The sequence below is a fragment of the Spermophilus citellus genome (assembly GCF_964194105.1).
Source record: "Spermophilus citellus genome assembly, chromosome: 9".
Lineage (NCBI taxonomy): Eukaryota > Metazoa > Chordata > Mammalia > Rodentia > Sciuridae > Spermophilus > Spermophilus citellus.
Window position 1 is genome coordinate 127,481,743 of NC_138191.1, and position 13,254 is coordinate 127,494,996.

At 60.4% G+C, this 13,254-nt stretch overlaps 1 protein-coding gene across 13 annotated transcripts in view; it reads right to left on the bottom strand.

The window, feature by feature from the left end:
• ARHGEF10L (Rho guanine nucleotide exchange factor 10 like) overlaps positions 1 to 13,254 on the bottom strand; it is a 115,872-nt gene that overhangs the window by 65,831 nt on the left and 36,787 nt on the right. For 9 of the 13 annotated variants that reach the window (XM_081305453.1, XM_081305454.1, XM_081305439.1 and 6 more), the window contains 4 exons: positions 7,684 to 7,775; positions 7,225 to 7,308; positions 4,454 to 4,623; positions 286 to 402 (listed from right to left, as the gene is read on the bottom strand). In XM_081305453.1, the coding sequence (XP_081161579.1) occupies positions 286 to 402; positions 4,454 to 4,623; positions 7,225 to 7,308; positions 7,684 to 7,775 (463 nt within the window). Of the gene's footprint in view, positions 1 to 285; positions 403 to 4,453; positions 4,624 to 7,224; positions 7,343 to 7,683; positions 7,776 to 13,254 lie in introns of all 13 variants that reach the window. The other 4 variants (XM_081305442.1, XM_081305443.1, XM_081305452.1 and 1 more) reach the window with 2 other exon arrangements.

The window sequence follows — 13,254 nt, forward strand, 5'->3', positions numbered from 1 at the left end:
CAGAACCAGCACCAGGCCAAACTCAGGAGTGTGTGTTTTAACCAAAGGCCTCGGGTGAGTCTGGGAGTCTGCAAACCTCCCGGGTTCCTGTGGGCATTAGCATCTCGGGTGAAGAAGGGAAGGTGCAGCAGAGTCGCAGAGGGACGGCTGGCCTCGGGCACTGCCCCTCGCAGGACAGGTGGAATGCAGCCAGGCGCCAGGGCTGGTGCAGCGGAAAGGCTCCATGGGTGGCCGCAGCTCGCGAGGGCCCCTCCAGCCAGGGCGGGGCGGACAGACGGACAGTACCTTACAATCGTACTTGTGCTTCAGCTCCTGCATGTCTCTCCCCCCAACTCTTAAAGCCAAGATGTCCCTCTTAGTCCTGGCGTATCTCTCCTTTAGCCTAGTCAGGTCTGGAGACAGCTGGAGCGCAAGCGGCAGGCAGAGGAGAGCAGGCGGGAGGAGCAGGCGGGACAGGAGGGACAAACAGACACAGGAGAGAGGAGACTCAGTCAAGTGAGGCGGACAAAGGGCAGGCGGGACAGCACCCGGTGGGCAGCTGGGTCGGTCCCGCTGGGGTCTGCCCAGCAGCGTCCAGGCCAATGTGCGGGGGTCTCTGCGCAGGGGGTCCGGCCGCTGGGGAGCAGGGCAGGGTGGGAAGGAGCCCAGGTTCCCCTCTCTGGGGAAGGGGACTGTTCTGGGGACCAGGGCATCTCCCCCAGCCTGGGCCCGTGTAGGGCTTGTAACTAGAGGTTCCTGGCACATTCGTGAGGAGGACTTAACGGCAGGGCAGGAGCGTCAGTGGACACGTAGGCCAAAGCACAGAAAGATGGATGAGTGGGCGGGGGATGGCTGGACGGATGGGTGGACGACAGACAGACACTGGGTAGATGATGAATGGACAGGCCATCGGATGGGTTTGGTCTGGTGACTGTACAGCTGGGCAAGTGGAGAGATGGACAGAGGAGGTCATCAGAGGATGTGAACAGGTGCTGGGCAGTGCCTAACAGCCAGTTCTCCAGGAAGAAGAGCCCTGTGGGCGGCACTGCACTTGAGTACCCTCCCACCTGGGCCAACTGACTTCCACAGCGACCGAGAACGTGGGCTAAACAGAGATGCGGCCGCAGTGCGGGGGTTCCCGTGAGCAGCACTGCAGCCCCGCAGCCCTGGAGGACGCTGGCTGCACAGGAGGGCAGGCGGGCGGGCGGGGACTGGCTTACAGACACCCCCCATGATGATGGACAGAAAGGGAGACACACATTCAAATGCGTGAGCTGTGTAAGCAAGAGGGACACTGAGTACAGTACACAGACGACCAACACGGATAACAGACACGTAGAAGGTTCTAGAATGTCAGCTCTGGGGGCCGCAGGTCTACATGCAAATTGTGGCTCCCACTTGCTGGCTGGAAAGGTCTCTTTCCCTCTCCAAGTTGCAGCTTGTATGCTGGTAAAATGCACATAAGAGGCCATGAGAACAGCCCACTGGGCCGTAGGGTCATTGAGATAATAGCTCACAGAGAAAATTAAGTGTAAAGCCCAAAATTTAGTAAGTAGCCAGAAAACAAATGCCAACATTATTCTATTTTTAAAATTATGAGTGATCAGTATTTGTTAAGTGGATGGGAGGATAGATGGATGGACAGATGGGTGGATGGGTGGATGAAGAGATGGACAGAGAGATGGCTGAGGTGTTTTATCCATATGTGATGCTGAGTTTTGGCTCTACCATTTACTGGCTGTGTGACCCTAAGCCCATCACTAACCTCTCTGAGCTTAAGTCACATATGTTTTCTGAACAACAAAATGAGAATCTTCATAATAGTGACCACCCTAGGGTAGTAGGAATATCTAGTGGAACTGCTTTTGAACTGTTCTGCACTGGGTAAATGGTCTCTATTATACAAGTATTAGGACAGGGATCCTGTGACAGTGACCCAGAATCCTGAATTCCTCTATAAATAAGCTCAACCTTATAAAGCCACAAATCCCCTCGGCCTTCTGGCGCCCCTCGCCTCTCAGAGCCTGAGGAGCTAGGAAATGTGAAGGGTCAGAGGTCACGTGCCCACGTCAGAGCAGGGTGTGCACTGGGTGCTGGGACCATCTGCCCATCCTGCAGGCCCTGCCCTGCTGGGTCACGGTGACCTTGGTGATGGGAGGTCGCAGGAGGAAAGTGGATCCACCAGTGGAAGGATCCCCCCCACCACGGGTGGCAGCCAGCAGCATGACCGTGGACCTACAGGACAGTGGCTGCTCACCCTGGACCAGGTCCCTCTGACGAGGCCAACTGCAGACCCCTGGGCCACTTTCTCTGGTGAAGCCCACCTGCCTGGGGCTGGCCCCTCAGCACAGCTGACAGAGGGGCTGGACTGGCTCTCCTGTGGCAGACTGAGTGCCAAGGCCACGGTCAGACTCCCAGGACGGGACCGCACTGTCCCTCACACCTGCCGCCTCGCTCGCCTCTGCCCTCGGCACGCAGCAAGCAGCTGGCGGGAGCAAGCGCGGCCGTGCAGCCAGGAGCAGGCGTGCCCACAGCACCAGGCCCAGCAGGGCTCAGCAGTCACCCAGGCAGAAGTGACACCAGAGCAAAAGCCCCTCCACACCCTCCCACCTCCCGAGGTCACCACTGGTCAGGCAGTAGGCGGGCCTTGGCCCAGAGCCAGACAAAAAGCCCTCGAGTTGGGACCCCAAGAACTGTCCCAGGTTCCCCTCTAGAGGGTCCGAAGCCCCCCGGGGAGGGTGTGAGAGGCACACAGACCCCACCCCAGGGCCCGTGAGGTTCGGCCCAGCCCAGCGATTCTCAAAGTGCACTGTGGGCAGAGCGCGGGTTAGAAGGCAGGGGCAGACCCCAGAGAGGAGGCCCAGCACGGGGTCCCACCGATCCTAACGCCCTGCAGGCCTGAGGACCAGCACCGAGAGCCTGAAGCTGCCTCTCCGTCCCTTTCCCTCGGAGAAAGAGACAGAGTTTGGGGGTGACCTGGAGAAGAGGGGGGTCCTCTGGGGGCCGAGAATCAGGCCCATAGCTCCAGAGTCCGCTGGTCACCACTAAGAGCAGGAGAGAGACCCATGGGTTCTGCCCTCCTGCAGAGACGGCCCAGGGGGCGGGGCTTCATAGCCCGAGTGTCCTGCCCCAGGGCAGAGCGTCCTGCCCCTTCTCAGAACACAGAGCAGACTGGGCCTCCTGGGCTTCTTCCTGGGCCGCCCTCTGTCCTATGAGAAGCCTCATGGTCAGGCCCACAGCTCCCCACCCAGGTCAGGCGTGTGGCCAGGCGTGTGGCCACGCTGTACGCAGCACATTTACAAGGAGTTTCTGTCTTCATTTTTGACAAATTGGTTTACAACTGGTGACTTCTTCTAAACCATGAAGGGTCATTGAGTCTGGGTCAGGTCTGCCTGTCTCCATGTCCCCCAGCTACACCTGAAGTAGGGACCTGGCACACAGTGGGGTCAAAACACGTCACTTTATGGTCAGCGAGCCACCAGGGCATTTTCTGTGGCCCAGCCCTGAAGGCCTAGCCCTGAGAACCCTGGGGCTCAGACAGGTCCCCTCAGCCCCCGGCTTGCTTAGGCCTTGGGAGTGTGTCCTGGGCCGAGGGAAGGCTGCCTGGAGCCTGCGGGGACCTGGAGGGACCCACACCTCAGGAGTGGGCAGGAAGCCTTCGGGGGCTGCAGACACGGCCTGAGCGGCCCGATCCCAGCTGCCTGGCCCTGCTCTGGGCCCTGCCTGCCTCCAAGGACTGGCCCCCAGAGGGGCCTCTCCTGCCTGTCGGTCATTTCAGAAGGAGCCTGCGGGGGGCCTGTCACCTCTGGCCAGCAGGTTGCAAGAAGCTGCTTCCACTAAGCTGCATGTCTCAGAGCCGCCGTCTGGTGGCCTCCACAGAGCCATGTGGGACGCACAGGCGGGTCGGCTCCCTCTGGGCTTTAGTGGCTCCCTCCGGGACATAGGCAGGAGGAGCCCCGTCCCACAGACACCACAGCAGCCCTGATGCCATGTGAGAGGCCATGGAAAGGAGATTCCAGGTAGCTCTGACGCAGCCACCTGTTTACTCCCAGGACACAGTGTGCAGTGTGGCCCTAAGGACTGACCTCAGAAAGCACCCTGTAGGGCAGGGAGACCACTGATTGGTCCCAGAGCCAACTCCAGCCAGCCACGGAACTACCTGGAGCCTTGGGCTGAGCATGACTCTGAAGTCCACTCTGGGCCCTGAGTATGAACTGGCTGGGTGGGCACAGGAAAGGTGGGGGTGGCCCTGGGCCAGCACTGACCACAACCACCCCAGCTCTGAGGTTTCCCACAGCCAAAGAGCAAGGCCTAGGGATCAGCTGCTCGGGGACGGCCTGGGCCGCTTGTTCTCAGCGTTCATTCCCAGGAAATGCTGATCTAGACCCTGGTCCTCGTCCTCACTTCCCATTTACCCCCTCCCTGAAGGGGTCTGGGTGCCCTGACCTTGAGAGGCACTCCCCGGACCCCTCACCTTGGGCTGGAAGGACACTCGGTGCTTGGCGGGTTCCACCTCCGGCTTGGCCTCCTCCCCGGAGTCCTCGCTGTAGCTCTCAAACTCACTGGAGCTCCAGCCTAGGTCCTCGGCCTCCCGAGGCGCCCTGTCCCGGTGCACGTCTTCACAGAGCAGGCTCTTGTCCACCCCTGGGGCAGGGACAGGGCTGGTGAGCCCAGGCCAGGAGGACAGGCACACCAGCTCGGCCCCAAGCCCACTCTCTGAGCCCAGGCAGATGGCGGTGGAAGGCAGGGCAGGGGAGGGGAGGGCACTGTGGATGAGGGGGCCCCGGCCTGGCCTTGTCCCTTTCCTCAGCCATAAAATGAAGGGGACGCCAATACGTCATCAACGAGGACCTGAGAAAATGAGGCAACTCCAAGAAACACACCAGACACACGAGAAGCTCGAGAACTCCTCCTAACACCCCAGCTGCTCGGCGCCCAGGGCCCATTCAGGGCCTCCTGGGCATCTTCTGGCAGAAGACCTCAGGGTCCTGTCCTAACTCAGGCCCTCCGCATCCTGGAGACACTATGGAGACTTGGGGGGCATTAAATGAGAGAGCGTGGGAAAAACCTGGTCCTCCACAAACGTCCTGTCCTGCCCTTCAGTGGGATCCCTCATCCCAAACCCGAGTTCCCACATGGGCCCAGAATGGTCCCGTAGGGGCCACGCTTGGCCCAGAGACTAGGAGCATTCCCAGGATGGTCCAGTAGGGGGCGATCTGGCCCAGAGTCCAGGAGTGTTCCCCTGTCTTCCAAAGTCCCATGGGAAATGCCTTAGTCTGAAAACTTGAGGACAAGAACTGAGATCCCCCCCTCTGAAGGGACAGAACCCACCAGAGCCAGAGTCTTGGGGTCCTTGTCAAGTCAGGTGTCCTGAGCCAGAGGCCAAGCTCCAGCCCCCGCCCACCACAGGGAGGCCTTGGGCAGGCCCCTTGGCAGCCTGAGCTTCGCTTCCTCCTGTTACCTTGAGAAGACCCAGCTGAGGCTGGACTCCAAACGGTGCCTGAAGTTGAAATGCTTTTGCAGGCACAGAAGACCACTCTGAGACCATGCTGCAGAGCAGGGGCAGTGCCATCAGAGACCTCCCTGCCAGGGGGACGGCAAGCTGTGGGCGGGCAAACAGGACACCAGCCAAGAGCTGGGCCTCGGGGTTAGCACCCAGCAGGAGCTGCCAACCTCGTGTGTGGGCTCCGGGTGGGCTGGGTGCCACATGGTGACCAGAGACCCCAGTTCTACCCCGCAGGAAAGTTGGGGAGAGGGGGAAGAGATCATCAGCAAGGAAGAAAATGGGTCCATGGAGCCCCTGTGGGAGAAGGTGACTCAGGACCAGGCAAAGATAACAAAGGCTCATGTCTCCAGAGATGGAGCAGCTGGTGGGCAGGCTGTGGCCTTCTGAGGGCTGAGACGGCTGCTGTGGTGCCACAGCTACTGGAACAGTAGCTGGAACCCCAGCTACTCAGGAGGCTAAGACAGGAGGACTGCAAGTTCAAGGACAGCCTCAGCAACTTAGCAAGACCCTGTCTCAAAACAAAATAAAAAGGTCTGGGGATGTGGCTCTTCTATGTGCACAAGGCCTTGGGTTCCATCTCCAGCAACACAAAAAAAAAGAAAGAAAGAAAGAAAAAAAAAAAAAAAGGCTGGGTTCTGCAGAGTCAGGGCCGGGACATGAGGAACAACGTGATGGCATCGAGGTCTGCACTTCACAGGCCTGACTGCCGCCTCCTACAGCCCTCCTGTCGGCAGCCTGTGGTCAGCAGCAAGACCACCAGGCCTCTGTCCTTTCAGGCGGCCTTCTGCCAGGACCCCACCATCCCCGGTGACCCTGGAGCTCATTTAGAAAGGCCCTCTCCAGGGGAGACAGAGCTGCGGGACCCTGGGCCCACCCCTCAGGCTCTAGGGAGCTCACGGGGCCCCAGCTTCCTCGGCCTCTGCCTCTGCCAACTCTGAGGATTCCAAAGCGCTCGCCACCCCCCGCTCAGTATGCTACCTCACCTCCTGGAACCGCATCCAAATAATACCCTGAGGACAGGGACATTATTAGCCCCTTGGCACAGATGGGTCAACCTAAGGCCCAGAAAAGGAAGTTCCCAGGATGGCCCATCCCAAAGGCCAGAGTTGAGACACTTTTTAAGGCAAGGCCTAAAGGCTCAGGGTTCTGTGCTCCAACCAGCGGCCAAGTCTGGATTTGAACCCAGGCCTGTGTGTCTCTGCCACAGGTACGGCCTGCACCTCGGCTACAGCCTCTCTCCCCCGCTCCCCAGCTCCCAGGCAGATGTCACAGAGCCAGCAGCCGCCCTGTGCACACAGCATCTTCCTGGGGGCCAGGCCCTGGCCGAGCTCTCTGCAGCCTGACTCACGGGATCCTCCCACATGGTCCCCACACACCCGCCCACCTGGGTCTACCCCGAGCATGGAGCAGGGCCATGGCCAGCTTCAGCTGCATTACCCTTGGGTGTAACAGGCTGTCTTGTTCCCCACAGCCCTGGGAAGCCTGAGAGAGCACCCCCTTTCCTGAGGCTCAGAGGGGCGAGATGGCCTTCCCAGGGACCCACAGCCAGAGCATCATCCTGCCCAGGACAGCCTGCCTAGCCAGCCTGGCCACGCCTGAGGCCACACCCAGACTCTGCCTGACCACCTACAGGGTGTGACAGACAAGAAGGAGGGCACCAGGCTGGGGGCATGGAAGGAGCCGGAAGGAGAAGCCCCTCCCAACCCCAGGGAGGCAGGAAAGCCCAGAGGAGACCATACCAGGCTGATGGGCATCCGGACCCTCACAGGGGACGTCGTCGTAGATCACATCTTCTTCCAGGGCAGGGAAGGTGAACCGGTCGACTGGGAGAGAAGGAGAGCGCCACGAGGGCTCAGCCTCCCGGAAGGCAGCTGACCAGCTGACCCCGAGCAGCCCCACAGGACCCTCCCGGTGACCACCAGCCCCACCTGCCTCCTGCCACCCTCAGGCCTGCGCACCTGGCTGACCTACAGGGAGCCTGCCCTTCCCCCCTGGGAGGCCCCTCCCCCACAGCAGAGCGGGGACTGGAAACCAGCCCCCAGGAAGCCGGGCTGCGGGGGCTCCACCCCAGTCCCAGGCCCTGCCGGTGGACACAGCACCACCAAGCCCATGCAGCCCTGGGGTGCCCACGTCGCTGTCAGCCCAGAGACTACAGGACGGACCCAGACTGTCCTGCAGCAGGTGTCAGGGACACTCACTGCGACGGGAGCTCTTCCGCTTCCAGCTGGAGCGCCGGACCCCAGAGAAGGCTGCTTCCACGGTGTCCCCATTGTGCACCGCAGCCGGCACCCTGGGTGGAGAGGAGGACGGTGAGCCAGGGACCGGCCCAGCAGGCCTCACTAGGCAGGCAGGGCAGGCGACTGGCAAGGGCGGCTTCAGCCAGGCCACCAGGGAGGCTTGCAGCTGGGCTGGCCCCGGACAGCCACCTCCCCTTTAGGTTTCCTCATCTTCAGCAGGTGCACAAGACCCGCCCGCAGCTTAGAAAAGCACAAAGACAGAAGTTCACGGTCCTAAGCACCAAGCACTGGCCCTCTGTTAGGTACCAAGCATGGCCCTCTGTGTTAGGTCCCAACCCTGGTTCTCTGTGTTAGGTCCCAAGCATGGCCCTGTGTTAGGTCCCAAGCCCTGGTTCTCTGTGTTAGGTCCCAAGCACTGGCCCTCTGTTAGGTCCCAACCCTAGTCCTCTGTGTTAGGTCCCAGCCCTGGCCCTCTGTTAGGTCCCAACCCTGGTCGTCTGTGTTAGGTCCCAGCCCTGGTCCTCTGTATTAGGTCCCAAGCATGGCCCTCTGTTAGGTCCCAGCCCTGGTCCTCTGTGTTAGGTCCCAAGCCCTGGTTCTCTGTGTTAGGTCCCAAACCCTGGTTCTCTGTGTTAGGTCCCAAGCCCTAGTTCTCTGTGTTAGGTCCCAAGCCCTGGTTCTCCGTGTTAGGTCCCAGCCCTGGTCCTCTGTTAGGTCCCAACCCTGGTCGTCTGTGTTAGGTCCCAGCCCTGGTCCTCTGTATTAGGTCCCAAGCATGGCCCTCTGTTAGGTCCCAGCCCTGGTCCTCTGTGTTAGGTCCCAAGCCCTGGTTCTCTGTGTTAGGTCCCAAACCCTGGTTCTCTGTGTTAGGTCCCAAGCCCTAGTTCTCTGTGTTAGGTCCCAAGCCCTGGTTCTCCGTGTTAGGTCCCAGCCCTGGTCCTCTGTGTTAGGTCCCAGCCCTGGTCCTCTGTGTTAGGTCCCAGCCCTGGTCCTCTGTTAGGTCCCAGCCCTGGTCCTCTGTATTAGGTCCCAAGCATGGCCCTCTGTTAGGTCCCAGCCCTGGTCCTCTGTGTTAGGTCCCAAGCCCTGGTTCTCTGTGTTAGGTCCCAAACCCTGGTTCTCTGTGTTAGGTCCCAAGCCCTAGTTCTCTGTGTTAGGTCCCAAGCCCTGGTTCTCCGTGTTAGGTCCCAGCCCTGGTCCTCTGTGTTAGGTCCCAGCCCTGGTCCTCTGTGTTAGGTCCCAGCCCTGGTCCTCTGTGTTAGGTCCCAGCCCTGGTCCTCTGTGTTAGGTCCCAACCCTGGCCCTCTGTTAGGTCCCAGCCCTGGTCCTCTGTGTTAGGTCCCAGCCCTGGTCCTCTGTGTTAGGTCCCAGCCCTGGTCCTCTGTGTTAGGTCCCAAGCATGGCCCTCTGTTAGGTCCCAGCCCTGGTCCTCTGTGTTAGGTCCCAAGCCCTGGTTCTCTGTGTTAGGTCCCAAACCCTGGTTCTCTGTGTTAGGTCCCAAGCCCTGGTTCTCTGTGTTAGGTCCCAAGCCCTGGTTCTCTGTGTTAGGTCCCAGCCCTGGTTCTCTGTGTTAGGTCTCAAGCCCTGGTCCTCTGTGTTAGGTCTCAAGCCCTGGTCCTGTGTTAGGTCCCAGCCCTGGTCCTCTGTGTTAGGTCCCAGCCCTGGTCCTCTGTGTTAGGTCCCAGCCCTGGTCCTCTGTGTTAGGTCCCAGCCCTGGTTCTCTGTATTAGGTCCCAAGCCCTGGTCCTCTGTGTTAGGTCCCAAGCCCTGGTCCTCTGTGTTAGGTCCCAGCCCTGGTTCTCTGTGTTAGGTCCCAAGCCCTGGTTCTCTGTGTTAGGTCCCAAGCCCTGGTCCTCTGTTAGGTCCCAGCCCTGGTCCTCTGTTAGGTCCCAGCCCTGGTCCTCTGTGTTAGGTCCCAGCCCTGGTCCTCTGTGTTAAGTCCCAAGCCCTGGTCCTCTGTGTTAGGTCCCAGCCCTGGTCCTCTGTGTTAGGTCCCAGCCCTGGTCCTCTGTGTTAGGTCCCAGCCCTGGTCCTCTGTGTTAGGTCCCAAGCCCTGGTTCTCTGTGTTAGGTCCCAAGCTCTGGTTCTCTGTGTTAGGTCCCAAGCATCGCCCTCTGTGCGAGGAGCATCTTCCCTCCAGGTCCCACAGGACACCCCTGCCTCCAGCTCTCGCAGGACTCCAGAACTTTGAAACCTACACATGGAGGGAGAGCTCAACACCCACCCCTGAGGGGACCAGCGACGGCTTTCCAAGGGCAGACAACCAAACGGAGTGTGGAGAAGGCGGCCAGGGCCATCTGACCCGGCCATTGAGGCAGCATCTCCAGGGACGCCCACGGGGCCGCCTGCTCCTGAAGAGGCGGGCGCCTCCCGTCCACGGCACCTCCACCCTGAACCCACATCCTGTCTAGTCGTGAGAGGAACACCAGGCAAACCAGCACCAGGGGCTGCCTACGAACACCTGGGCTCGCTCCGCATGGAGGCCAAGCAGGAGAAGCACCTCAGCTGGGGGCCTGGGGAGAGGGGACCCTGGAACCCACGTGGGCCCTTGGCCGGATCCTGGCACGTGGAAACCCTGGAGGGAGCAGCGGAAGTCAGGGGCTTGTGGGCAGCAGCGAGCCGGCCTGCTTTCCTAGTTTGGGTGACCATACCTGGGACACGGCAGGGGTTAACGGTGGGGACCTGGTGAGGGGTACACAATGAATGGCCTCCACAACGTTTCTTAAATCTAAAGTCATTCAAGAGGAAGGATTTAGGCTGTTGGGCACCTACTGCGAGCCAGGCCCCTTGCTCCCCTCCCAGCAGCCCCACTTTGAGGGTGGGAGTGGCAGAGCTAGGCCATGACACCAGCTTGCCTGGCTCCAAGCTGGGCACTTGCCACCACACCCACTGCCTCCCAGGTAATCCAGTGCCGTCGGCTGTGAAGGACTTCCCAGGTGCCGTCCAGCACGGTGGCTACCAGCCACGTGTAACCACTGAGCACTTGAAACGTGAAGGGGCTGAACTCTTACTTTAATTTAACTTTAGGTTAAATTTCATTCTGGATGGCCACTTGAGGCTGGCTGCCACCCATCTGGGCAGAGTGGGTCTCAGTCACCTGCACTATTGGAGATCCAAGCGTCAGCTCGTACCAGAAATGAGCAGTGTTGTCCCAGGGTGAGGGTGACAGCACAACAAGGAGAGTGTGACCTCAGGTCGAGGGTCGGCAGGGGGCAGGTCTGTCCAGAACAGGAGTGGGAGCTGCTCTAGGGAGTGGCCAGAGCCCTGATCTCTAGCAGCTACTTCCCTGAGCCGCCGACACCTGCAGGGGCACCCAAAGGTGCTGAAGCCCTGCTGCTCAGAAGAGCTCAGCCAGGCTTAGGGGGCACTGGGGACCACCCATGGACCCTCCTTGCTTCAACACTTAACCATGAACAGCAGGGACCCGGGACGCTTATAGAGAGTCACGTGGGTGTTGTAGAACGCAGGTCCCATGGAAATGTCACCATACGTAATAGAGGGAAAAACTTGGTGAGCCACGAAACAGCAAGTGCAGGAAAGCCACAGCTCCGTAAAAAGAAAAAAATAACAACAACTGTCCCCTGGACACGGGCACAGAGGCCTCAGACAGAGACCCCAGAGGAGGGAGCAAAGCCGCCGCCCATCACATTCTGACTTCCTGATTTTTCCAGAGTAAATATGTCTGACTTTTACAGAAAGGAAGAAGAGCAGGGAGGGCCGCAGGGAGGGAAGAAGGAAACGTACCTCAGGTCAGCTCGGGAGGGACTGACCAGGCGCCGGGGTGTGGCTCGGGAGTAGAGCCAGGGCTTGGCATGCCCAAGGGAGGCCCTGGGCTCAATCCCCAGCCCCGTGACAATAAAAATTAACAAGAAGAACGGGTTGGACATCCCGGGGTCCCTTGTACCCAGAGTCTGCCTTGGACAGAGCTGCATGCTGTTCAAGCCTCGCTTGCTTTGGGGACAGTGACATCAAGACACTCCATGACCAAGCATGGGGTCCTTTCCATCTCAGTCTTCCTCCCTGCAGCTGCCCCAGGTGGGTCTGCACTCTCCTCTTTATGGAGGGGAAACCAAGGCTTAGGCAGGTGCCCAAGGCTCTGGAGGACTCCCGCATCCCTTGGCTCACGGTCTGTCCTCCACCTCCAGAGCTCGCGGGTAGCCCCTTTCCACCTCTCGAACTCTGACCTCCTGCCTCCCTCTTAGGAGGGCCCTGGTGAGGACACCAGGCCCATTCAGAGAAGCCAGAATCATCCCCATCTCAGGATCGGTCCCTTAAATCACACCTGCGAAGTCCCTTTGCCACTGCATGGCAGGTTCTGGGGATTAGGAGATGACAGCTCTGGGGTGGCAGCCGCTGTCCTGCCTGCCAAAGTGGTCATGAGACGGTGTGGGCAGGGATGTGTGAACCGTGAAGTCTTGCACCTGGGTGCTGTGAGCACTGAGTCCCCTGTCCCAGCTGCTGGGGATGCAAGATCAACAAGGCAGAGCCCGGTGGCTCGCTGCACCCACGGGGCTCTACAGTGGGGCACTGGACACACCAACAGGCTCACCACAGGCACCGTCCTCAGGGAAAGCCTGGTGCCTTCCGAGCTGGGCTCTGAAAGGGCCTGGGAGCCAAAGGTCACGCCTCTGATGTGGAAACAGACAACCTGGAGCCAGGGTGGAGAAGAGAACCGGCAGAGCCCTTCCAGTCTAGGGGCTGTCGTAGCCAGAGAGGGGCCCTCAGTGGACAGAAGGTCCTGGGCCCCGATACCTCCCACTGGAGGAAAGCTGGGCCCTGTCCGGCCTCAGGCCTGTGGGACAGGGCTCAGGAGGCTCATTGATCCAGACTGGGGACATAAGGTGTACAGAGAAGCCCAGGACTTCAAACAGCTCCCCATGAGGCCTGCGTTGACATGGAAAAGTCCTCTGGGGGTTGGGGGGACGCTCCAGCCTGATGTCCTGCCCCTCCCAAGAGTCCCCGTCCTCCCACATGCAGGAGCCTTGGAAGCCATGGCCAGGGCCAGGCTGCCAGGAAGCCCCCCCGTGCCCCATGTCCATTCTGTTCCAACACTGCCTCCCCAGCCTGGCCTCTTAGCCTGACCCACTCAGCTCCTGTCCCCCTGGCCCCCAGGAATCCAACTGCCCATTCCTCTCTCAGGCCCCAGGCCCCAGGTGACAGACTCCAGCCAAGGGACAACACAATGTGCCTCATCCAGATTAGCCCAGGGAGGGAGGGACAGGAAACTCCAGGGAGCCAGTGTCCCCTGCCTAGGCCAGGAATCTGGACCCTCAGCCACTGGGCAATGCTGAGGTGGGGGCAGGGGGCAACCCAGGCAGGAAAAGCAAACCAGTCCACAGGGCGGGTGAGGAGTCCAGGGCTGGAGCAGGGTGGGCGGCTGGCCTGGCTCCAGGAGAAACACGGGAGCTGGACGCCAGCCCTGCTGCTCAGGACCAGTCCTTACGCAGGGTTTCCTCAGCGAGAGGTCAAGATGGAGGGCGGTCACCAGGGCACAGGTGCCAGAGTCCACCAGCAGAGGCCAGGCCTGCAGGC